General features: G+C 41.1%; 1 protein-coding gene across 2 annotated transcripts in view; it reads right to left on the bottom strand.

The window, feature by feature from the left end:
- HEATR5B (HEAT repeat containing 5B) overlaps window positions 1-25,362 on the bottom strand; it is a 60,011-nt gene that overhangs the window by 23,017 nt on the left and 11,632 nt on the right. For both annotated transcript variants that reach the window (XM_064158719.1, XM_064158721.1), the window contains exons 10-25: window positions 24,506-24,756; window positions 23,983-24,094; window positions 22,650-22,802; window positions 21,725-21,824; window positions 21,093-21,202; window positions 19,530-19,693; window positions 18,221-18,396; window positions 16,600-16,705; window positions 15,041-15,231; window positions 12,307-12,466; window positions 9,080-9,269; window positions 6,759-6,928; window positions 5,806-5,950; window positions 4,286-4,525; window positions 2,908-3,159; window positions 970-1,151 (exon numbers count right to left, since the gene is read on the bottom strand). In XM_064158719.1, the coding sequence (XP_064014789.1) occupies window positions 970-1,151; window positions 2,908-3,159; window positions 4,286-4,525; window positions 5,806-5,950; window positions 6,759-6,928; window positions 9,080-9,269; window positions 12,307-12,466; window positions 15,041-15,231; window positions 16,600-16,705; window positions 18,221-18,396; window positions 19,530-19,693; window positions 21,093-21,202; window positions 21,725-21,824; window positions 22,650-22,802; window positions 23,983-24,094; window positions 24,506-24,756 (2,702 nt within the window). The remainder of the gene's footprint in view (window positions 1-969; window positions 1,152-2,907; window positions 3,160-4,285; window positions 4,526-5,805; window positions 5,951-6,758; window positions 6,929-9,079; window positions 9,270-12,306; window positions 12,467-15,040; window positions 15,232-16,599; window positions 16,706-18,220; window positions 18,397-19,529; window positions 19,694-21,092; window positions 21,203-21,724; window positions 21,825-22,649; window positions 22,803-23,982; window positions 24,095-24,505; window positions 24,757-25,362) is intronic.

Below are 25,362 nucleotides of genomic sequence, written 5' to 3' on the forward strand. Positions count from 1 at the left end.
AAGAAAGCACAGCAATAATACTCTGTGCTAGTTTGAAGCAGGCTAGAATGTTTTGGTGAGAAGAACTCGATTACGGGCTGTGGAAAGAAAAACAATGTTGATGTCTACTTCCCTCCCAGGCTTGCTGAGATGTATAGGAACAAGAAATAAAAACATTAGATAATCACTCTCACTGAGGCTGCTGGCTGAGCTGCATCTCTCTGACCTCACCCTCCATTTTGGCCTAACCCACTTTGCTTCCTAACCCCCTGGCCAAACCTCCATTCTTCCTTGGGACTGGGGTCAGGTTGAGAGGGGTAGGGGGAAGCTGAAGGGGCTGTTGGGAGCCCCTCCTGGGACTCAGGTTTCTGGGAGGGCTGTTGTGTTTCTGTATTACCTTTTACCTTGTATATTTCTGTCTATAACTGTATCTACTGTAAATATCTGCTTGTATACTATGCTAGCTGTAAATATAAGCTTCATTCATATTTCCAGAGCTGGCTGAATCTAGTCTGGGTGATTTCAAAAGTGTGGGGGGGCAGGGAACACCCAAACCATCACATACTCAAAAATAAATCTTCAATTGCCCACCTCCCATTCCTGTATTTCCATTATTTTCATTTAAAAAGGTGTCTATTCATTAATTCCCAAGAAAACAAATCTTTAGTTTCAGTGTGGACCTGAAGAGCATTACTTTTCAATTCCCAATTCTACACATAAATTGCTGCTCTTGATAAAAATTAAACATAGCCTGTAATATTTGGCTTTCAAGAATCAATAGCTACTGAGATTTTATGTTGGTCAGTGACTAAATAACAGTAAACAGGAAGAGATACAAAGATATTTGTTGAAGAGATAAACAGAAGTGTCTCCAGTATATTTTCACATGCAAAAATCTCTTCATGGACCACTTAAAGCTCTAAAACGTTCTCCAATGCTGGCACATTGGCACAAATATACAGTTTTCTAAACTTAGAAAGGAGGTCTCACATTAGCCTGATACTGCTCCAGTATCACATGGCCTGGAAATTCTGGCTCAGGAACCAAGGCAAATTTCTTGATGATATCTTCAAGAGCTTGCAGACCAGCCATTCGCAACTGGTTGCTGTGGTCAGTCGCAGCCATGAATGCCATTCGAATGAGGTCAGACAGATGGAGTACTAAGAAGTCATCTTTGAATAGAAGAGAAAGAGCTATTTAGTAACCTAAACAGACAGTTAACATGACAGTTAGAGCTATTTAGTAACCTAAAAAGACTGTTAACAGTGTTTTCCTCACAAAGGCGTATGAATTTCACCTGTTATTTTTCCAAGGTCCACATTTAGAGCCAGGAAGAAGGCAGGAAAGAACTTAATGTGCTCTTCTCCCTCCTACCCCTTAAAATGAGACCCAGGACTTTTATTCTCAAGACAATCTTAAAGATGAAGGACAAATCTGAAACAAAATTAAATACATGATGTACTGAGACTGCATTCAATACAGTATGTACATGTGGTTGAGTAGCTCAGAAGGGATTAGAACGCTTAGTAAAGTTAATTTCGCTGATGCCCGTAAAGCTACAGAAAATCCTCAAAGCAATTCCTGTTCAAGTCCTGTGCTTACAGTGACCCCTGCTGATAAAGGAAAACCTTGTCAAATTTAAACATCTAAAAAAACTCTGGGTATGCCTCTAGTTTTACTCCCAAAAGCTATCTCCAATGCTGTAAGTAAGCAGCAGAGAACATGCAGATAAAAAATGAAACTACATAACTCAGGAACGTTTCTGAGCACATTATTATTCTCTAGTTATTAACTGTCTTGCTTTCCTTACTTTGAATTTGAAATCACTAGACCAAGACAAAAACTAATTATTTAAAATGCAACATCCAGGATGAGTAACAAAACCCAAAAAATCATGAAAGCCCTACATGTTTTCACATCTCAAGACAAAAAATCTTTGTAGCTGAAACTTTTCAGAGGCACATCAGTCAAGAAAGACTGGAAGTCAAACTACAGAGCGGCAAACTCCGCAGCTACGTTTTCAGGCTAGCACAGGTCTTAGTAACATTTAAATATTCTGAAAGTTGAAGTTGGCTGTTTCGAAAGATTGTGGAGTTTTCTTTTTTACAATGAGAGAAAACACATCAAGTTTACATTAAATAAATTCAGAGATGTAAATTCTCAGGACTATTACTTGCAACCCTCTGAAGGATGCTATAAGCGGCTGTTACGCAGTAACATTCTCTATAATAAAATGCCATCTCAAAATAAACTCCCCCAAAACTCTTTACTCTTGGTCCTCAAAGAAAAAACTCCCATTATCTGCTAGGAAAATGTCTCTTTACAAACAACTATATCATTTCTGACCTCTCAACTTTGATCCTCTAACTCATTAGTTCTGAAAATACTCATATATTCATCACCTACGGATACTGAAAGAATGAAGCAGGCAAGTTAATTTCTTACTATAACTCTCTCACACATCCCTGTCTCCACAAGCAATGCCACAACAATAATTACTTGGCTGAATCTCTTTTCTTTCCTAGCATCTCTTCAGTATGTATAATAAAATCTCTGAAGCTTAATTTATTGCTGTCATTACAATGAACTCAACAAGTGTTGCCAGCTCATCCTTAGCTAGACATTTACTGCTTCTACTTTAGACTGGAGACAAGGTCTGCAAATACAGGGAGGGTTCTCTTCAAGCAGATCAGTATGCCAATTTATACTCTCCAGCAAACCTCATTCTTGATGTTCACAGTATGGTAACTACAGTGGTTATACAACTACAGTTTTACTGACTCTTTGAATGAAAGGATAATGGCTTGCATTTTTTTTCCTTGGTTGCCTAATCTTAAACTGCCCTAAGGAGTCTAAAATCAAAAAAAGCCCAAACCATAATCAATTGAATAAAAAGTGAAAAGCAAACCATGCCCAATCTGTAATTACTTTTGGGGTTTTTCAGTCTGGCTGAACGAGCCAGTGCCAGATCAAAGTGTGCCTTGTTGGCATTCTCACACAGCATGATAACTCGGCACAGGCAGTCCGCTGCAAACACACGAGTTGCCCAACGAGGCGCTACAGAAGGCTTGGATTTATCCTCTTCGCCCAAGGTGGTAAACATTGTATCATCATCCATCTCATCCTTCTTCTCTGATTCCTCATCTTTACCTCCTCCCAAGGGAGCAGCAGTGCTCATGTCTACAACAGAGAACAATCACAAAATCCCAGTGTTAACAACCCTCAGAAGGGAGCTAAAGACATATTCAGGCCTTTCCTTACCCTTAGATTCAAAGCTGACTAATTCTTCTGTCAAAGTAATTTCTGAGAAATGTCAAAGGGCAGAGGAATCTAAGAAATGTCTTGCACCTCTCATCTGGGCTATATTACCTTTTATTTGCCTTAAATGATACAAAATAAATGCCTGCAATGTTAATTATCCACAGATACCAACTATAGCTGAATCCCTTATCTAAACTTCCCAGCTTTGAAAGCTGACCTATTAAACTGTCACTTAACAGAGCAACACGATTACCAGACCCAGACTCAATCAATCAGCTTGACTCTGAACTCCTGCATCTATTTCAAGTAAAAGATGGAACCTATGTTAAACTGAAACAAAAGTACAAAGTTCCATGCCATTCTAGGATTCCATGGTATGAAATAAGAAAAGAACATGCCAACTTCAAACTCAGGAAATGAGGTCCTTCTCATGGCACAAATGTATGGCAACAACACTGCATAAAGAAATCTTTGGTAGCGTTCTTCAGCAGTAAATTTAAAGCTGGCAACATTAAGAAAGACCTACACAATGAACTCATAGTACACAAACAAACAAACAAGTAAAAATAAAATCACCACACGAACTGTAAAACAGGACTAAGGGCCGAGGACAAAATCTGTACAAAGAAGTCTGCCAAGCTGAAAAACAAGCAAAGGTTTCATCACCATGGCAACCCATCATTACATCAGTAACTCACAAAACCTCAAAATAGCAAGCAGAGGATGTACAGCACACTCCTTTCTCTACCACCTTTTACACCCTCAACTTAGCTCGGGCTAAAAGAACATGCCTGCTTTCACTAAGCTACTGACATGTCACAGTAATGTTCCTTCTCCACTTGAAACTCTACTTTAAGGCAGGCAGTGTCCTAAAACTTAACATAACATTGATGACTTCTTCTTTCTAAGGAAGCTTTAATGCACTATAATCAAAATTCTATATACAGTATAAGCTACGTCTCAACCAGAATAACAGGCAAGCTCCCAACAGACACCACAGCAAGATGTCAATACAAAGAACACACGAACGTTACAGAACACTTACCACTGGAAGCTGCAAGGACATCCTTACAAAGCATTAACCAGTGGGAAAGGTTTTCTACTGCCAGAGATGACAGCATGTGTCCTAGAGTATCATGGATGTCTGAGCACAACTTCCGATCAGTCTCCCGATCCAGCATTCCGAAAAGGACACCTTCGAGGCCTGTCTCTGTTATATTAACTCCCTGGTGTCGGGAATGGCCACCTTGCCGAGAAGCAGCTCCTGGTGCAAAAGGACTCATATCTGCAAAGTGATTCATGCAAAACCATTTTGTGAAAATCAGTAACTCAGGTTTTAAATTCTGAGTAACAACTACAGTTGTATCTTTGAGTAACAACTACAATTGTACCTTTGAGTAACAACCACAATTGTACCTTTGGGTAACAACTACAACTGTACCCTTGAGTAACAACTACAATTGTACCTTTGAGTAACAACCACAATGTACCTTTGGGTAACAACTACAATTGTACCTTTGAGTAACAGCTACAATTGTACCTTTGGGTAACAACTACAATTGTACCCTTGAGTAACAACTACAATTGTACCCTTGAGTAACAACTACAATTGTATCTCAGCTATTTGCGTGCATAGTTGAGGTAATGATAATCTGGGAAGTTCTTCACAGAGAGAGTGATTGGCATTGGAATGGGCTGCCCAGGGAGGTGGTGGAGTCACCGTCCCTGGAGGTGTTCAAGAAAAGACTGGATGAGGCACTTGGTGCCATGGTCTGGTTGAGTGGCTAGGGCTGGGTGCTAGGTTGGACTGGATGATCTTGGAGGTCTCTTCCAACCTAGTTGATTCTATGATACACCGAGATGTTACTGAATTTCTTCTGAACTACAACTAGAAAGGTTTTAACACAGCAATTAATTTCATTTATTCTCTGAAGGCAAATAGCAATTCCTAAAGAACTAAACAAAGCTCTCTCTCTTCAAAGCACATACCCCACAAATTTGTAAAGAGCCCTAACAGTACTGGACTCTAAAGAATCTTCCCACAGATGAGACACTGCTGTGATTTAATACAAGTAAGCTCACAGTTCTGTGTTTGTATGAAGAATGTGCTGATCGATACTGCTGAGCTTATATTCAGCATAAAAAGATACCTCTAAGAACTGAACCAGTCAGCAAAGCCCCACAGGCTTTGCAGACATCCTGCTACCAGCATGTAACATAACCAGATAGATCAATCAAATAGCAGATGACTAAGTTAATATCAGGAAAACTGTAAACTATTTTTCTTTGTATATGCATCACATTCCCTACTTAACTGCCAGTCTTAATGGGGCAGAGAAGCTCAAGTCAGAACTTTACAACACATTAAATTATGAGTGAAATTCAAGAGGTAAGCAGGGTGTGGCCAGAAGTTAATGGAGCTGGCAGGGACAGTTTCAGGTTTTTTTATGTTGTTGAGAGGAGCTCTTAGGGTGAGCTGTTCCCTGCTCTCTAAAGGCAAACCACACATATGCACACATGTATGCACTCAGCTGTTACAAAAAGGCCACGTGAAGAAATACTTACTGATGCCACTGTTTTCTTTGTCTCCAGCATTTTTTGCTAAGCTCATGGCATATTCACACACTTCGGCTGCTTCCCGCTGAGCAAGCTGCCGTAAACACGCAACTGCAGCCCGGCGAAGCAGCAAGTGGGAGCTGCACAAATGAACCTAAAAATCACAAGCATTACAAGTGAGGGAACTGCTGCACTCCCACATCAATAAAGCACTTCTGCTAAGGACTGAAAAGCAGAATGCCATTAGTTTTATGTCCATGTGTCAGCCACTGGGTATTAAGCTCTTCACGAGATCTTCAAACTTAGGAAGTAGGCACTTTTTATACTGGGCTAATACAAAAATACAGCTGACACATACAGAGCCAACAGCTGCTACCTGATTAAAGAGAGAAGAGTTTAAATAGTAGAACTACTGTGCCAGTGTGACTTAGACTAATTATATTTTCCAACCTGTTACACTCTACAGTACTGCTAAACCTCTCTGACCTCACCCTCCATTTTGGACTAATCCACTTTGCTTCCTAACCCCCTGGCCGAACCTCCATTCTTCCTTGGGACTGGGGTAAGGTTGAGAGGGGTAGGGGGAAGGTGAAGGGGCAGTTGGGAGCCCCTCCTGGGGACTCAGGTTTCTGGGAGGGCTGTTGTGTTTCTGTATTGCCTTTTACCTCGTCTATTTCTGTCTATTACTGTATCTGCTGTAAATATCTGCTTGTATCTTATGCTAGCTGTAAATAACAAACTTCATTCAATTTCCAGAGCCAGCTGAGTCTAGTCTGGGTGATTTCTAAAGTGGGGGGGGGGCAGGGAACACCCAAACCATCACAGCTGTAAATATAGCTTCATCTTACTTTGAAGCTGAGCTAGTCTGGTAAATTGCAAACAGCGAGAGGGGGCATGTTCATAACCCAGGCCACACATGCATAAAACTTAAAAGAAGCAAAGAGGATTTAATCTATACTCACACAAAGACTGGGGACCAGACTGGACAGGTTGACATGTCTTGGTGCAAACATATGAAGCTGCTGAAGGCAGGAGATGGCAGCTGCCTGAACAAGCGAGTCCGAGTGGTCTTGCGTGATGGCACAGCCCACCAAACAGGAAGAGCGGATCGTTGAAATTGTAGCTCCGTTACCTAAAGATGCAATACAGCATTCTTAACACAACAACGTTTTTGCATGACAAATGTAGACTTTAACCTGTTGAGAAGCAGGAATTTTTAATGCTTCAAAGCTCACCAATTCAATGCTTTTTTAATTCCTTCTGCAAATGAGTACTTGGGCAACCCCAAAGACGTGCTGTAAGAGCGTTTCAATTTCTCTTTTTTTCAGCTCAGTTAAACAATGTCTTGCCCAAATGAAGTTTTGCATCACTGATTGTGCTAGTTTGAAGCAGGCTAGAATGTTTTGGTGAGAAGGACTAGATTACAGGCTGGGAAAGGAAAATAATGGTGATGTCTACTTCCCTCACAGGCTTGCTGAGATGTATAAAAATATAAGTCAAAACATAGATAACACAGATAAGACACTCGGCACCACTCTCGCTTGGGCTGCTGGCTGAGCTGCATCTCTCTAACTTGATCCTCCATTTTGGACTAATCCACTTTGCTTCCTAACCCTCTGTCTGAACCTCCATTCTTCCTTGGGATTGGGATAAGGTTGAGAGGGGCAGGAGGAAGGTGAAGGGGCGGTTGAGAGCCCCTCCTGGGGACTCAGGTTTCTGGGAGGGCTGTTGTGTTTCTGTATTACCTTTTCCCTTGTATATAACTGTATCTACTGTAAATATCTGCTTGTATATTATGCTAGCTGTAAATATAAGCTTCATTCAATTTCCAGAGCTGGGTGAGTCTAGTCTGGGTGATTTTCTGAAGTGTGGGGGGGCAGGGAACACCCAAACCATCACACTGATTTTCAGTCACCAGTACTTCGAGAGTATCTTCCCAGGACGTGAAACCGGTGAAATTATCTGCATTTTTATCTTGCAAATCTCTTTGATTCTATACATATGGGCAACACTTTTATGCAACAAAACTCTTCCTAACACTTTAGCTAGCATATGTATATGTAAGTGTCTTTAGCTGGTTCCATTAGATGCGCTTCACTGCTCTAAACCGACAAGCATTCCAAAGAACAGTGTCTACAGCGTTCTGTATTTTAAGAACCAACTTACACCAGGCTTACAAAAACAATCTCAAAATACAGAAAGATGTAACTTGCAGAAAACATTCCACATCAATTTTTATTTTTACAAGTCATAGAATCAACCAGATTGGAAGAGACCTCCAAGATCATCCAGTCCAACCTAGCACCCAGCCCTAGCCAGTCAACTAGACCATGGCACTAAGTGCCTCATCCAGGCTTTTCCTGAACACCTCCAGGGATGGTGATTCCACCACGTCCCTGGGCAGCCCATTCCAATGGCAAATCACTCTCTCTGGGAAGAACTTCCCATATTAAAAGGTTAACACACACAAGCTCAGCTGAACCATCCAGACATTTTTTCCTAACTACAGATTTACATCCAGTTATTTTGAGTTAAAATTTCACTAGTGGCTGGTGCTCTGGCACTGCATCAAAGACCATCCTATAAACATTTCAAAAGGCCCAGTTAGAGGAAGTTACAAATCTGTGGTTTTGCCATGCAAGACACAATTTCAGCTACAATGTTTGGCATGACAAGATCTCCTTCTCTACACTAAGGCACACTGATCTAACAACATCAAGAACGACTGGAAATGAGTTACAGTTCACAGTATTATCAATTATTTCAAACTTAAGCTCTTGCCATCAACCAAAAATAAAACCAACATGTGTTGAAAAAGCAGAGGTAATTGCCAACTGCCCCACCTAAATACAAAAATATACATGGCAAAATATGCAGCAAGGGTGTTTTTCATCATTTACCTACTATATCTTGTTCATGCCATTGAAATGGGCTGCCCAGGGACGTGGTGGAGTCACCGTCCCTGGAGGTGTTCAGGAAAAGCCTGGATGAGGCACTTGGTGCCATGGTCTGGTTGACTGGCTAGGGCTGGGTGCTAGGTTGGACTGGTTGATCTTGGAGGTCTCTTCCAACCTGGTTGATTCTATGATTCAAACTCCAGTCAAAAAAGCCTCAAGCAGTAATAAGTAAGATCAAAGATGAGGCTGGCTGCACAACTGTAACTGAATTTACCAGCATCCCATCTCCTCCCCTAAACTGCAACAACCAAAAATTTATTTTCTTGAAGACTGCAGATTATTAACTTTATAGAAGTTAACTTGCTTGTTTTCAAATTCCCACTAACCTTGCAGCTCAGGGCCAACAGTAGTTATTATAGCTCCAAGACATCGGCCTAAGCATTGATGTACTTCTGTATGTGACGGTGGAACAGTTAAGAGTAGAGTAAGAACTAGAGAAAGAGTTGGCTCCACATATCCACGGTACATTGGTCCACTAGAATCTACTATCAAGGCAAGGGAGTGGAGAGACCAGGTCTATAAAAAAAAAAAAAGAGCATTTTCCACTTACACATTTAGGAAATTCAAACAGTTTTGTATGCAGACTGAGTCTAGCTCTGTATATCCTTGCTTTCAAATGCTGGTTTGGTTCTAATTTAAATTCCCAGAGACTCAAATACATTTGATAGAACCAATAACAATTTATAGAGTGCCCTTCCCTCTTCCCCCTTCTTTCCCAATAGAGAGGAATTAGATGGAGAGAGAGGAAAAGGTAAGCACACCCAAACAAGTAATCTCACTCTGATTTGGAAGTTAAAAAGAAGAAAAGTTTAACAATAAATTGAAAATTCATCTGAGGTAGGGAAGTTACAAAGGTAAAGGGAAGGGAAAACAAATACAAAGTGTGTAAATACAGCCAGATTTTGATGGTGATGCTTTGTCTGCCTCGTGGGTGATGGCCATGTGGTAAGACAAAGAGAACTAGGGACAGGATGGTGATGCTGGTAAGCAGGGAGTGCAGAGAGAGAGGGAAGAGGAAGTCCCCCTGCTTTTATGGACCTTTAGACAGGAAAGGGGAGTGAGCTAACCATCACCTGGTAGTGTTCAGACCCACACCTAGGGAGGGGTCAAGACCACCTAGGGTCAGGTTCAAGGTCACTCCCCCTGAAGGGTTAACCCTGTACAAATGCTTAGTTAAGTTACTGAGCTGACTCCAGAAGTGTTTCAAAGGTGGCAATCCCAATCAATCACCTGGGAATTTATAAATACCTCTAGCATGCTTTTTGGCTGTTGGCCACTGTGAAGATAATGGAGATGAAGACAACAAAGAATTTGAGAAAAAGAAAAAAGGTTAAGTACTTTGAGTAATACAAACCCCACACACTCAAAAAAAAAAAAAGAAAAAAACTATTCTTAAGACAGGGGGAAGAAACATTTCTGCTGTAAAACTGGATGTAGAGTCTGAAATAGGCAGCTGACAAAGTCCTTGGTGAAGAATGCCTTTGACATTCAGTAGAAATCAATTTCAAGACAAGTTGCAAGGTTCACATGCACTTTTTATTTCACTTCAGAATTTTCTTCCATTAAATCCATGATGCAATTGCAATGAGAAGATTAAGTTAAAAGAAGCTAAACTCAAGCAAGCTGTACTCTTAGGATTATGCTGGAAGAACTGCCTTTAAAATTGCTCCATTATCCTTTGATGCAAGCCAAAAGCCATTTGCACCAGCAACCACTTCTTACAGTCTTAACACTCTGCAGCTCATCTTTGCATTCCTGAAAATCTCCATTACTCATGTTCCCATACAGCATTTGTGTATCCACACTGATCTAGTGAGGGATTTAGCTCTACACAGTGGCCTGGTGTCATGCACTCAGCAGAAAATAAGGCAGGTGTGCAGGTTCCACCTGAGCTTCCACTTTATACTTCTTTATTTTTAATAAACCAGCAACCCTTTCCATTCTGTTTTTCAAATGAATGGTACACAATTCTATTCCTCAAAATTTCTTACTCATACACAAAAGAAGTTACATGTGTAAAAGGAACCCTGTCTTACCTTTAATAAATGACATTTAAAGATACTTGAAATTGTATTTATAGACTACTATTTTCAAAAGCATTCTCTGCAAACAAAACTGGTCTGATTTTCCTAATGAGTAAGATTCATTATTATGACTTCTGTGACTGCCCTAAGAAACAAGAACATTCTCTAGTACATGTCCTATCAAGTTAACAACATAAATCAAGGCAGAAGGATGATTTTGTAGTTACTGGAGGCTTCATCTTCTCAGCCTGTGGGTAATAAGCCCCCCTACTCAGGGCTAGCACACAGCTTGCTGCTGCTGCTGAAGTGACAGTCAGTCACTATTCCAGCTAATCATTTCCTTGCACTAACTTGCAAAAAGAATGACAAAAAAAGTATCTGTTCTATCATGCAACTACACCACCAACTTTGCAGAACAATAATTACAGACAAAACACTTGATTTTACTCAAAAAAAGGTGGATGAGGTATGTTTGTTTTTTTTTGAAGGGTCTTTTCCCTCTGAATGAATTACTTTATTTTCTTCTAGTGCTTTGATGCATTTCATTGATGGAAAGAAAAACAAAACAGAAACAAAAAATACTTTTCTCTCTAATACTCAACTTCTTACTGTAGAAGACAAACATACCCATCCATCTAACCTTCTCTTCTTTTACAGCAGCAGCCAATGATGCTTAAAGGAGAGTAAAGACAGATCAACACACTATTCCTCCAAATATCTCCTGGGAGGACAAAGACAACATACTCTCCCAGTTTTCAAGCAGTTTCAATTTGGGAAACCTCCTGAACTGTGCAGTGTTTATATGTACTCTGCAACTCCCAAGTGTTGCTCTTTCAGCAGCATATTTAGTCTCTTTTCTAGTCTACCAGCAGTCAAGTTGTCAGCTTGGGAGAGTCCACAGCTTTAGTCCATACTGGATAGAAAGCCCTCTCTACCTTTGCCTTGTCTTGGATTTGGCTCTTACTAGGGTCTCCTTCTGTTTCCCAGTTGCATGTTAGTTTGCAACACACTTTTGTTGGCATAATGTGAGCCCCATAAATGATGTACTGCCATGCCATGCTCACAGTATCATAAATACAGAAATGACTTGCAGAGGAAACTACTGCTTATCACGTGAGATTCCAGTAATTGATCACATGCTAATCATTAGCCAGTCACCAAAACTTTTAGACTGCTAGGGTACAACTAACACATTTTGCTTGACAATCATAGTCAGTTAGGAATACATCCACAGTCACTCTGGCTCAGCTGACAAGCAGGTAATTGTCAGCCTGGATCAACAAGACCACTTGCAACTGCTTCCCAAATAGTTAGGTTACATTTTAACTGCCATCATATTTCAGATTGTGTACTGTAAGAGTTTATGCATGCATTTTCTTCACACTCCCTGGCACACGCTACAGTCACATGATTTGTCCTACACATGACAATCTCTCTTAAAGAACATCTGAACAGGCAATTTCATGTTTCATTTTAATCCTGAATATTTTAAAGTAGTTTTGTGGTGATTTGTGTTTTTTTTTTTTTACCTGGACTTCAGGAGAGGTTGCATCTTGTGCCAAAGCCAAGAGAATACTGACGCTGGTTTTCAGATGCTGCCCAGAACCTATTCCACCAACATACCGATGGAGACAGCCCAGAGCCAAAGAATGGCCTGTTCTTGATACAACATCTCGAGCAGACTTCAACCTATCAATGTTTAAATAAAAAGAAATCATGTAATTCACTAAGCTTGTTACAAAGAATCCTTCAAGTACCATCACGGTGCAAATGAGTAGCAGAATTTTGCAGGCCACCTTACAAGATCTTGAGAAGCCTTAACAACAAAAGCAATGTACTCATCTGTACTGCTATTAAACCAGATTACACATAAGATAAGTGGAAGGGCAGAGGGGAGGGGGAATAACAAAAAAAAACCTTAGTTACTCTTTCTGTCTGGTCAGAACTTGACACCTGAGTGCTGGGCCCAGTCCTGTTCAATATCTTTATTGATGATCTGGACCAGGGGATTGAGTCCAGCATCAGTAAGTTTGCAGATGACACCAAGCTAGGAGCAGCTGTGGAGCTGTTGGAAGGTAGGAGAGCCCTGCAGAGGGACCTGGCCAGGCTGAATGGGTGGGCAGAGGCCAATGGGATGAGATTGAACAAGGCCAAGTGCAGGGTTCTGCACTTTGACCACAACAACCCCAAGCACTGCTACAGGCTGGAGACAGAGTGGCTGTAGAGGAGCCAGGCAGAAAGGGACCTGGGGGTACTGGTGGATAGTAGACTGAAGATGAGACAGCAATGTGCCCAGGTGGCCAAGAGAGCCAATGGCATCCTGGCCAGGGTCAGGAACAGTGCGGCCAGTACATGGGGACACAGTCTCAAGTTGTGCTGGGGGAAGTCTAGGCTGGATGTTAGGAGGAAGTTGTTGGCAGGGAGAGTGATTGGCATTGGAATGGGCTGCCCAGGGAGGTGGTGGAGGCACCATCCCTGGAGGTGTTGAAGAAAAGCCTGGATGAGGCACTTAGTGCCATGGTCTGGTTGACTGGCTAGGGCTGGGTGCTAGGTTGGCCTGGATGATCTTGGAGGTCTCTTCCAACCTGGTTGATTCTATGATTCTAAGAAGAACTTTGGAAGTGAAAGAATGTAGGAGAAGCATCTAGTGTTTACCTGTGTTTCATGCAGACTAATTTAATAACCATAAAATTCATTGCTAAACCACTGCAGTGAAAAAGAACCAAGAGGGGAAAAATGACAGCATATACTGAGAAATAACAAAGAAATCTACAGCTGCATCTTCCACTGCAAAGTCAACTTCTTAACACAGCAGTTTTCTTTTACAGCTGAATTCTATGACTTTTCCAATAAGGCTACCCTTTTTCTTTTAAATAAAGAAAGAATTAATAGCACTCTGAAGGACCTTGTTGTATAAAGCAATGACTTCTAAGTGTCTTCCACAACACTTCCGCTTCTGAATGCATGTTACATAACTGTAATGGGAATCTTTTCAAGGGGTGAGGAAAAGACAGAAATAAAGGATAGCCTAATTAGAACAAATAAAAAATACATTTTCCTAGGTGTCCATATGAAAAGGAAGCATGCTCTTAGCCAGCAGCAAAGTAAATGCAAATCTCCAGTATTACAACAATTTACTTCACAATGCCAACAGACAGGCAGTCATTAACAACTTTAAATACCAGGTAAGAAACCCAGGAAATAGCCCTCGTAATAGAAATCTGAAGAGAGTAAATAATGTACTCCATTACAAGATAAAATAATGGGGGAAATTTAATTACCCAGGGTAGAAAGGCTGGAACAAAGCTGTATGTATGCACTTGGCTAGCAAAAAAACATAGGGTACAGCCCTGAGGCAGGTGTATTCTGATTTGCAGATGTCTTAAATTTAAAGACAAAATCTGGGAAATGTGCTGTCTTGTTATATCAACTAGACATCTTGTTAAAGATTTGAGATGAACAACAGAATATGGGAAAAAAGGTCTGGGCCAGGAGGTAAGTTAAAGTACAAAATCACAGAATGATAGAGGTTAGAAGGCCTCCTGAAGATCACCTAGTCCAACCCCCTGCCAGAGCAGGTTCACCTACAGCAGGCTGCACAGAACTGCATCCAGGCAGGTTTTGAATGACTTGAGAGATGGAGACTACATTACCTCTCTAGACAGCCTGTTCCAGTATTATACCACCCTCAAAGTAAGGAAGTTCCTCCTCATGTTTAGATAGAGATTCCTATGCTCAAGTTTGTGCCCATTATCTCTTGTCCTGTCACTGGGCACTACTGAAAAAAAGAGTGGCTGTGCCCTCCTAACAACCACTATTTTAAGTGTTTATAAGCATTTGTAAGATTCCCCACTCAGCCTTCTCTAGGCTAAAAAGCCCCAAGCACTTCATCCTTTAAAATTACTATGTAAAGAGACTGTTTAGATGAAACAGAACTGCCCTCACACAATTAATATTACAGACATAATAGTGTAAGATGCATTTATCTATCTGAAGCAGCTTAGTCACCTTCAAGTAAATTGGCAAAAATTATTAATTGGTATTGTTTCAGATTCCAAGTACTTTTAATGACTTAGCTTTTATTCCTAAAAGAATCACATGAAATAGATCCAAAAGAAGACTTCATTTGAAGGTTTGTTAGAGCTACACAATCATAGCAATCAAGCATGGAGAGAATAAGCAAACGCAGTATTTAGTAGAAGAATCTTCCAAAACTATGTTGAATTCTTTTTAATTTCCTATTCTGAATCAAAGCCAACTTACTTATCAAAACTGTATTGAGCCATTCTAGCAATGAAAGAGGCTTCTCCAACCACTTGAGCCATCCTGCCAAGAGCTTCGCCTGCTGCACATCTCAAAATGGGGTTGGGATTATCAAGGGCACCCATTACCAGCGTCAGGGCAGATTTGCGGACCTCTTCCGGTCCTAAGGTGCTTTTATTCTCAGCTAAACCCTACATGAAACAAAGCAAATCAATTCCAAAGCAAGGCAGAAAGGGATTACAAACAGCTTCAAGGTATTTGAGATCTTCATTTAAAACTTAGGCACTTCTGTTTATATTTGTGGTCATTTATCTTAAAAGACACTGGTTGAAAACATTTATACCTCGAAGCCAACAGTATATACCATGTTATGTTTGCCAACACTCTATTTCACATGCAGAATTGCTGCACCAGTTTTTTCATCCAATGCATGCACCCCAGCATTACTGAACCTGAGCAAGCTTTACACAGGATACTCCAGAAAGAGAGAGAAGCTTTAAAATCCAACTGCAATATCTCTTTCTGCTAGACAGGAAAACCACAGCTCGGTTACATTTCTGCAAGAATCACTTCAATCAAAGGCATTTTAAGTAGATGAAAACATTTTTCCTTGATAACCACATCATTGCAAACACTTATACAGCCTGCTATAGGAACATTCTACAGAAGAATGACTCTGAATACTGCTTCTGTGGCTCCTTTGGTTTCCACACTTCACTAATAGCAAACAACCTTTCACTACAGCTTTCAAGAAGTCCTGTGCTCTGGGAATAATAATTAAACAGGTGTTAACTCGTTTCAGCTCAAATTTGGCAACTACTTGGCCACTCAGCATCACATAGAGAACTACAGGCATCTGTCTTGGAATCTACTTTTTGACTTGAAGCAACACTGTTTGCATTTCTAAGAAAGAAGCAAGGAAGAGAGGTGCTTTTTAGGCTCATCAAGCAAAGACATGGAGCCTCAGTCACAATGAGCTTAACCTAGGCAACCAGTTCTTTTGCCTGGCAAAAATCAGATGAGAAACTAATCCAATTTTTAATTACAAGCTGGCAGTCCTGTGAGAGTAGGTTTCTCCATGTGCAGGAGTTAATTCCTCTGAGGATGAAGAAAGATGACAATGACAGATATTGTCTGACAGACTCATTGTGCTAGTTTGAAGCAAGACAGAAGGTTTTGGTGAGAAGGACTACATTACAGGCTGTGAAAGGAAAACAATGGTGATGTCTACTTCTCTCATAGGCTGGCTGAGATGTATAAAAACAAAAAGCAAAACATAGATAAGGGAGCCTCTCACTTCTTCTGCTGGGGAACTGGCTGAGCTGCATCTCTAACCTCACCCTCTGTTTCTTTTCTAACTCACTTTGCTTCCTAACCCCCTGGCCAAACCTGTACTGACACCAGCAGACAGAATATTACACTAATAACTGGGGAAAAAAATCAGTTTTGGTGGTTTTAAACATTTGACTGTTCAGTTATAACTTTAGTAACATCTTTCTAACAGCCTTTTCTATCAAATACAAATCTCTGAACACCCATTCCAAGTTTACAAGTTTTACCTTCAAGGCACTAAGAACAGCTGTAAAGATGTTAAGCTGCACAGCTTGCTGACGAACACCTTTAGCCTGCTTGACGCATTCAGCAAAGTGATCCAACATTTGTAATCTGAAACAAAGCCAAAAGACCTAATGATTCCTTCAAAATACAAACTAAAACACAACTGGTTAAAAAAAAAGGAGGGGGCACACATAAAAAAAAAGAGGTCCTTTTAAGTTCAGTCACAAAATTTACACTTCAAGGGCTGCAGAAGTTGTGCATTTTAGGCAGAAAGGGTTGAGTTATTCTGAATGTCCCTTGGGTGGTTCTGTCAGCTCATCCACAAATGTCTGCTCTTCCTTTTGAATAAAACATTACCAAGAGGACATGAATCTTCAGATGTCTTATGAGGATAAGAGCAGGTACCTCTTTACTACCATTCAAAATAGTGTTACCTTCCATATTCCTATTATTTTTCCAATAGTTTTCCCCACTTAACAATGTCAGAAAGTATTACTGGGGAGAGGACTACTCCTTAGAAGACACCAAGAAGAGAAGTATAATGGATAGTCTACATTCTTAACTATTTGGCAGCTCCCCAGACAAATCTTCCCATAGCTAAAACCAGGTATATAAACAGGAGTTGAATTATATTAAAATCACAGAATCAGTCATGGTTGGAAGAGACCACAAGGATCATTTAGTTCCAACCCCCTGCCATGGGCAGGAACACCCTACCCTAGAGCAGGCTAGCCAGAGCTCCATCCAGCCTGGCCTTAAACACCTCCAGGGATGAGCTGGCATGAAGTCTATCCTGTGCTTACTCAAAACCAAAATTGACTGCTGAGGGAAAACTGCTTCTGTGAGGACTGCACTGAAAGAATTTTACTTTGAAAGATGTCTAAAAGCTACTTTCACTCTGTGTTTGGTGACAAACTAGCTAAACTGAATGACAAAAACAGTCCTGACAACTCCTAATGACACAAAGGTAACATGGAACACAAAGTAAAATAAAAATAATTCAATTTCCTCATGCAAAAAAATTACTTGTCAACTGCAAGCCACATAGTTTTAGCTATGGAAGCTAAATGAAATTCAATGTACACCACTGCTATGCTTTGAAAGCTGACCTGAAATTATTTGTTAGGGATACTTTTGCAGGAAATTCTGGTTGCAGAATCACAGAATCATAGAATCAACCACGTTGGAAGAGACCTCCAAGCTCAGCCAGTCTAACCCATCCCCCAGCCCTATCCAGTCAATTAAACCATGGCACTAAGTGCCTTATCCAGGCTTTTCTTGAACATCTCCAGGGACAGTGACTCAACCACCTCCCTGGGCAGCCCATTCCAATGGCAGAGATATCACTGCTGTTAAATGTGGCAAGAGCAGAAGAAGAATCCAATCTCCACCTCTAAACCTTAATCTTCAAAGCTAATAAAACTCAGAAAACCACCTTATTTCTAAGAGGAGTAGATATATTCTGGAGCTCTGATACACTATTAACATCAAATACCAAAGTCTGAATTTAAAGACACTTGATATCAAAGTAAGCTTTTATTTCAAGGGGAAAAAAAATTAAACATAATATTATCCAGAGAATAAGACATTAGATTCTGAAATAGAATACTGATGTAAACTGACCTATGTTTGTAAGAGACATGAGGAAAAACCACACCAAAGAGAGCCACTGATGCATCAATGACAGATACTCCTAATGGAAGGGGACCAGGCACAGCTTCACCAGCAGGGATGCGCAAATAAATAGAGGATGGATCATGTTCCAAGGCTCCACTTCCAGATGCACTGTTAGGCTGAAGCTGAAAAAAGGCACATAACATGGACACCTCTGAGTATATTTTTGTACATAAGAGCCAGAAAATAACCAAAATGCATATACAGTATCTTAGAACACAGCAGCTTACAAAAGCCTGAATGCAACTGCAGTGTCCCTGGGCTTACACACACTGGCAGTACAGAGCCAGCTAAATCCTAGAGGAACAAAGCAGTGAACAGCTGGATCAATTCACAAACTACCATTCCTGTCAGTAAGCAATGGAAATTGGAGAAAAGCAAATTAATTCTGGCACTAATAGTAGCTTCTGCATCACTGACTACAAAGTGAAATTGTTCAGAAAAAAAGGTTTTTCACTTGCTCTGAGCATTTAATTGCAATACACTGTATTAAATATTTTGGCTGCAATGATTCCTTACACAGAAAGATTTCAAAACATTATTAAAATTACCAACATTCTTGTCATGAAAATACTTCTTAATCATCACCCCCCTCACAAAACAGTGAGGCCTCTCTGCCGCCTCTCTGATTAATCCACTTTGCTTCCTAACCCGCTGGCCGAACCTCCATTCTTCCTTGGGACTGGGGTAAGGTTGAGAGGGGTAGGGGGAAGGTGAAGGGGTGGTTGGGAGCCCCTCCTGGGGACTCAGGTTTCTGGAGGGCTGTTGTGTTTCTGTATTACCTTTTCCCTTGTCTATTTCTGTCTATAACTGTATCTACTGTAAATATCTGCCTGTATATTGTGCTGGCTGTAAATGTAAGCTTCATTCAATTTTCAGAGCCAGCTGAGTCTAGTCTGGGTGATTTCCAAAGTGTGGGGGAGTGAGGAACACCCAAACCATAGCAAACATGCTAAGTGGAACTTACATTTCTCATGGTTCAAAAACCTAATCAGAGAACAAGGAGGAGATTGCTGTCTTCTGTTAAGTAAGTTAGGTTAGCTCACTATCCATAACCATACAATCAGTGTTACAAAATCTGCATCTCAGCTGCAAGCAGTATTAAGCAAAATGGCAAGATGGAAGGGTTTCATCTACCAAACCTCTGAAATGACCAAAAACAAGGCATGAAGCTTCAGTTCTAGACAGCTTCACACACACACAGAGGTAACACACAGGCAGTGCAGATAACTCATTATTCCTCAAAGTTTTTTACTACCTGATCTTCAATCGACTTATGATCTGTCTCCTGCAGCCACGAGCCGAGAAGAACACTGTCATCGTAATGACAAAGAGACCTTAGGAGTGACGTGGTTGTGTTAGCAGTGTTGTCTGTCAAAGTAAATTCTGCTACCAACACTCGAAGAAGTGCATTAAATGATCCTAAAAGGACACATATTAAAAAGAATCATTGCTGCTTCTTACACAAAACACTTCAGGTAGCAATCGCAAGTTACACATTGAAGTATGTACCATTACCCCAATTTTACAAGTCACAAACAAAGAGAAAAGTAAACCTGCCATGGCTAGAGTTGAGAGCAAGGCTTCAAACAGAACCCTGGGCTCCCAATTCCCAAATCAGTTGGTGGGGCTGGACAAGATGCCCTTTCAGGGTTCCTTCCAACCTACTGTAATCTATGAGTCTGTGAATGTTATAAACAACAGAACACACCATCTCCTGAAGGATGACAAAAAAAGTGCTCATCTACATGATTACATGAATGAATTAGAAGTGGAATTTTATGAATTAACAAAAACAACAACAAAAGACTGCTAATCTGTCAGCCCATGTCAGATCACGTGACACTGCCTGGCAATTTGTAGTGTAGATCTGTCAAATAGATCTGCTCACGCTTAAAAAAAAAGGCAAAATACCAGAAACCAAAACTAACTCTTCATTCTCACATCTGACCTTTGAATATACTAAGAATCACAGAATCAACTAGGTTGGAAGAGACCTCCAAGATCAGCCAGGCCAACCTAGCACCCAGCCCTAGCCAGTCAACTAGACCATGGCACTAAGTGCCTCATCCAGGCTTTTCTTCAACACCTCCAGGGATGATGACTCCACCACCTCCCTGGGAAACCCATTCCAATGCCAATCACTCTCTCTGACAACAACTTCCTCCTAACATCCAGCCTAGACTTCCCCCAGCACAACTTGAGACTGTGTCCCCTTGTTCTCTTGCTGGTTGCCTGGGGGAAGAGACCAACCCCACCTGGCTACAATGTCCCTTCAGGTAGTTGTAGACAGCAATGAGGTCCCCCCTGAGCCTCCTCTTCTCCAGGATAAACAATCCCAGCTCCCTCAGCCTCTCCTCAGAGGGTTTGTTTTCCAGGCCTGTCACCAGCTTCAACACCCTTCTCTGGACATGTTCCAGCACCTCAGCATCTCTCTTGAATTGAGGGGCCCAGAACTGGACACAGTACTCAAGGTGTGGCCTGACCAGTGCTGACTACAGGGGCAGAATAACCTCCCTCATCCTACTGGCCACACTGTTCCTGATACAGGCCAGGATGCCATTGGCTCTCTTGGCTACCTGGGCACAGTGCTGTAACTTTTATATTTCAGGTGTTACTCATAATTTTCAATGTTCACACTCTGTAGTTATTCTGTCAAGATGACATAGAGAAGAGGAAGAATACAGTACTAGACTCTTGGGCGAGTCCTAGTATTCCATTTTGAACTTTTTATGTGCTTCAAAGGCCAAGTACCCAAAGTATCTCAAATGGAGCAAGGAGAATTTTCACTTTAATGAAAACTGTTTAAAACTGTACATACCTTCATACGTCTTTGGGGGCAACAAAGCCAGTATGTCATAAAGTCTTAAGCGGACCATAGCTGCACTTGCTTTGAGATGAGTTCCATGGGTTTTAGTTACTGATGGAATGCTGCAGAATCAAATGAGAAAGAGACAAGCAGAATAATTGCAGATACTGAAAAGAGCATTTTCAGATTTCTTTTCAAAAGGTTATGTCTCTAGCTAAGAAAATGAACTAGGATAGAGTGAGGGGAAAAACCAGCCCAGAAAACCCAACCCAACACTTCATTTTTTCTTATATTCCGTAAAACATTTTACATCTTTTCATTAGCACATTCCATAAGGAGAGAGTTCTGCAATTAGTATCTTATCTCAAGTACATGAGTATCTTATCTCAAAAGCTCAATGAACTGGAAATCTAACACACAATTAACAGAAATTACCAGGGTAGGCTCTTCAAAATAAGCTATGCAAGAATATGCTTTTTATAACCTAATGACCAGAAACACAATGCTCGTAAAAGGTTTTGTCAAGATGGACAAGCAGCATTAGTGCAGTGCTAGGTCACAATATGAGCTAAAACAAATTAATTCTAATATTTTAGGTCTGTAAAACAGCAGAAGTCAAAAAAGAGCAAAAACTGCTTACTTACTGGGACATCATCGTCATAGCACACTCTATGGGTGTCATCAATTTCCTGATCACATCCTCGGTAAGGAGCTCAGGACAATGAGCAACAAAACTTCTCATAGCTAGGAAGAAAATAGTTAATATTTTACCAGAAAAAAAAAACAAAACAACAAATATAAAGCATGATGTGCTAGTTTGAGCCTAGCTGGGAAATTCTGGTGAGAAGAATTAGATTGCAGGCTGTGAAAAGGAAACAGTGGTGATGTCTGCTTCACTCAGGCTTGATAAGAGGTATAAGAACAAGAACGTAAATATAGATAAGGGAGTCACTCTCTGTCCCTTGGGGCTGCATGAACTTCTCTTTCTAACCTGCCTGACTAATCCATCTGCTTCCTAACCTCCCTGGCCAACCCTCCCAACTATCTTAAACGTAAGGCAAAGTCTGGAGTAAGGCAGAGAGGGGTGGGAGGAAGGTGAAAGGATGGTTGGGAGCCCCTCCTGAGGACTCAGGTTTCTGGGAGGGCTGTTGTCTTTCTGTATTACTTTTTAACTTGTATGTTCCTGTGTATAGCTGTATATATTGTAAACATCTGCCTGTATATTGTGCTAAGCTGTAAGTACCAAGTTTCATTCAACTTCCAACTGGCTAAGTCTAGTCTGTGTGATTTTTCTTAAGTGTACGGGGGCAGGTAACACCCAAGCCATCACACATCAGCAAGATACAGATCCTAAGAGAAGTATCAAAAATAAAAAAGCAGCAGTTAACAACATTTGGTTTTAATTTGTGTGACATACTATTAAAACTAAATGCCCAAACCAGGTCACAATGATGAAAATCTAACACATCTTACTCTCAAACACAGGGAATTTACAAGGCTTCCTTCTATAGTATGTGGGATAACATATCCATTTACTGCACAACTCTCTTTGAGATCAGAAATTCTTACCACACAGAGCTCCAGCACGGCCTTCCAGGGTTACTTGCCAGGTAAAAGAATCTCCTCTTGCTTTCTCTGCTTCCAGCTCCTTCAAAGAACGCGGAAACACATTGCGCCACAGCAGTAACATCTTCGGCAGATGGTATCGAACAACAGAAGGTCCTGCACAAAAAACCCAAAAGTGACAGTATAAAAAAAACTTGTATTTCACTAAGTGAGGAAAACCTGCCAAAGGCTTTTGTACTTTAAGCTATTACTCTTTTCCTTCTCTCTCCACTTGAACAAAACAGAAGTCTTTCTCATTTCTAGGTTGAAAGCGCGGCTAATAAATAGCATAGGTAAATCTGCTGATACTGATCACATAACTCCTTTAATTGCCAAGCATAAAGAAAACTTCTGAAAAATCTCCAGAAGGTGCAGTGCAAGTGAACTGAAAACAAAATGGAGAAGGACAACCAAAACAGGCCTGCAGTGTTAGGAAAAAACATGACAACAAAGTGACAAAACCCCCAAGCAATTTAGAGAAGCAAGATGAGACACAAAATGGTCTTTGCTGAGAGATCAAAGTATTGCAGAATGCATCAGAACATTATGATATTTTCCAGAAAAGAAACAAACAAAAAACCAATATGCTATTGCTGCAAACTTCAATACTTATAACACCTCAGAAGATAACTTCTTATCTTTCTGTGATGGCAGATATGAACATTAAGGTTAGGTTTTTTTAAAGACAACTAAAAAGCTTGCAAACTGCAAACGTTTCTAATGATCACCGTTGCCTGTCCAGAGGTTGCCAGACCAACCCCCACCTGGTTACAATGTCCCTTCAGGTAGTTGTAGACAGCAATGAGGTCCCCCCTGAGCCTCCTCTTCTCCAGGCTGCACACCCCCAGCTCTCTCAGCCTCTCCTCATAGGGTTTGTGTTCCAGGCCTCTCATCAGCTTTGTTGCCCTTCTCTGGACACCTTCCAGCACCTCAACATCTCTCTTGAATTGAGGAGCCCAGAACTGGACACAGTACTCAAGGTGTGGCCTGACCAGTGCTGAGTACAGGGGCAGAATAACCTCCCTCGTCCTACTGGCCACACTGTTCCTGATGCAGGCCAGGATGCCATTGGCTCTCTTGGCCACCTGGGCACACTGTTGCCTCATCTTCAGCCTACTATCTACCAGTACCCCCAGGTCCCTTTCCTCCTGGCTGCTTTCCAGCCACTCAGTCTCCAGCCTGTAGCGCTGCTTGGGGTTGTTGTGGCCAAAGTGCAGAACCCTGCTCCTGGCCTTGTTAATCAGGAATGTTCGACAAGCATTACAGAACAAAACAGAAGTCAACTGGTTTTGCAAACCTAAAGTCATAAGTGCTCCAAGTAAAAGCCATCCAGCCTGAGTCCGCTGTAAGGAGAGTCTGCTGTTCTGTGCGGCAGTTCGTAACAGATCCTCAGCAATACTCACCACCATCTGCACCAATAATGAAAAACAACAGACTTTGAGACCAGAGATTACTCTGCAAGCTAAAGCTACACATCCATCCTTACACGACTACACATAAAGATGTTCTCAAATCATTTACAAAGAATCAGTGCAGGTTACACTTCACATAGATTATCATTGTCTTATGTATGACAATACAGGCAGAATATCCTCTTCAGCAATTAATCGTTCATGAACATGCCAAACAAGAATGTAAATTTTAAAGAGAGAGGAAAAGATGCTGGTAAATATCACAAGTGAAATGCTACAAACACATCCACTGCTTTCTTGCTAGGCACAAGTACAATTTTAGTTATGCTTTAATTCATTACCATGTGGCACATTTTGCAAAGCTATTGTATCTAAAGTTTAGTACAGCACAAACACTCATTATCTCACCTTTCCTTTGGCATGAGGAATACCTAAGGGACACTGATGCACACCACCTAACAGAGCAGCCATTGCAAAACTGTATCCACTAACAGCTTCAGGGGAGGTCTTCAGATTGTTGAGTCTTTCTGCACATCTATCTAAGAATGGAGTCAGCTGAAAAGGCAGTGCCACAGCTACACATCGCAAGCACCATGCAGCAGCAAGTCGAGCAGCCATGCTGGGATGAAGAAGAACTGAAGTTACTGTCTCCAACAGACCTACAGAAAAAAGAGTTTACAGTATTACAAATGATGATGTGCTTTTAAATACACATAGACAGGTAAGTTCAATCAACTCTACGCAGGAAACACCTAAGTTAAGAAAGTCAGAATTACAGTACTTGAACTTTGTCACTTTGCCTTTTTCTTTAAGGCAAGAGAGAAGTGTTAGTAGCATTATGTTGCTCCACATGAGCTATTACCAGCAAAGGTGGAGCTGTCAGTGACTGACTTCTACTACTTGTGCAACTGAAGAGAGACAATAACCCCAGATAAGCAAAGAGGAACTGGAAGCTGTTCACAATGAGGGTAGTGAAATACTCGCACAGGTTGTGCAGAGATGTGATGTCTACTTCCCTTATAGGCTTGCTGAGAGATATAAGAATAATAATCAAAACATAGATAAAGGCACTTCTGCTGCTGGCAAGCTCCAAGATGCATCTCTCTCTAACCTCACCCTCCGTTTCTTTGACTAATCCACTTTGCTTCCTAATCCCCTGGCAGAGCCACCATTCATCCTTGGGCCTGGGGTAAGGTTGAGAGGGGTAGGGGGAAGGTGAAGGGGCGGTTGAGAGCCCCTCCTGGGGGCATTAATTTAACTGGATT

Source organism: Pogoniulus pusillus, chromosome 18, assembly GCF_015220805.1.
Source record: "Pogoniulus pusillus isolate bPogPus1 chromosome 18, bPogPus1.pri, whole genome shotgun sequence".
Lineage (NCBI taxonomy): Eukaryota > Metazoa > Chordata > Aves > Piciformes > Lybiidae > Pogoniulus > Pogoniulus pusillus.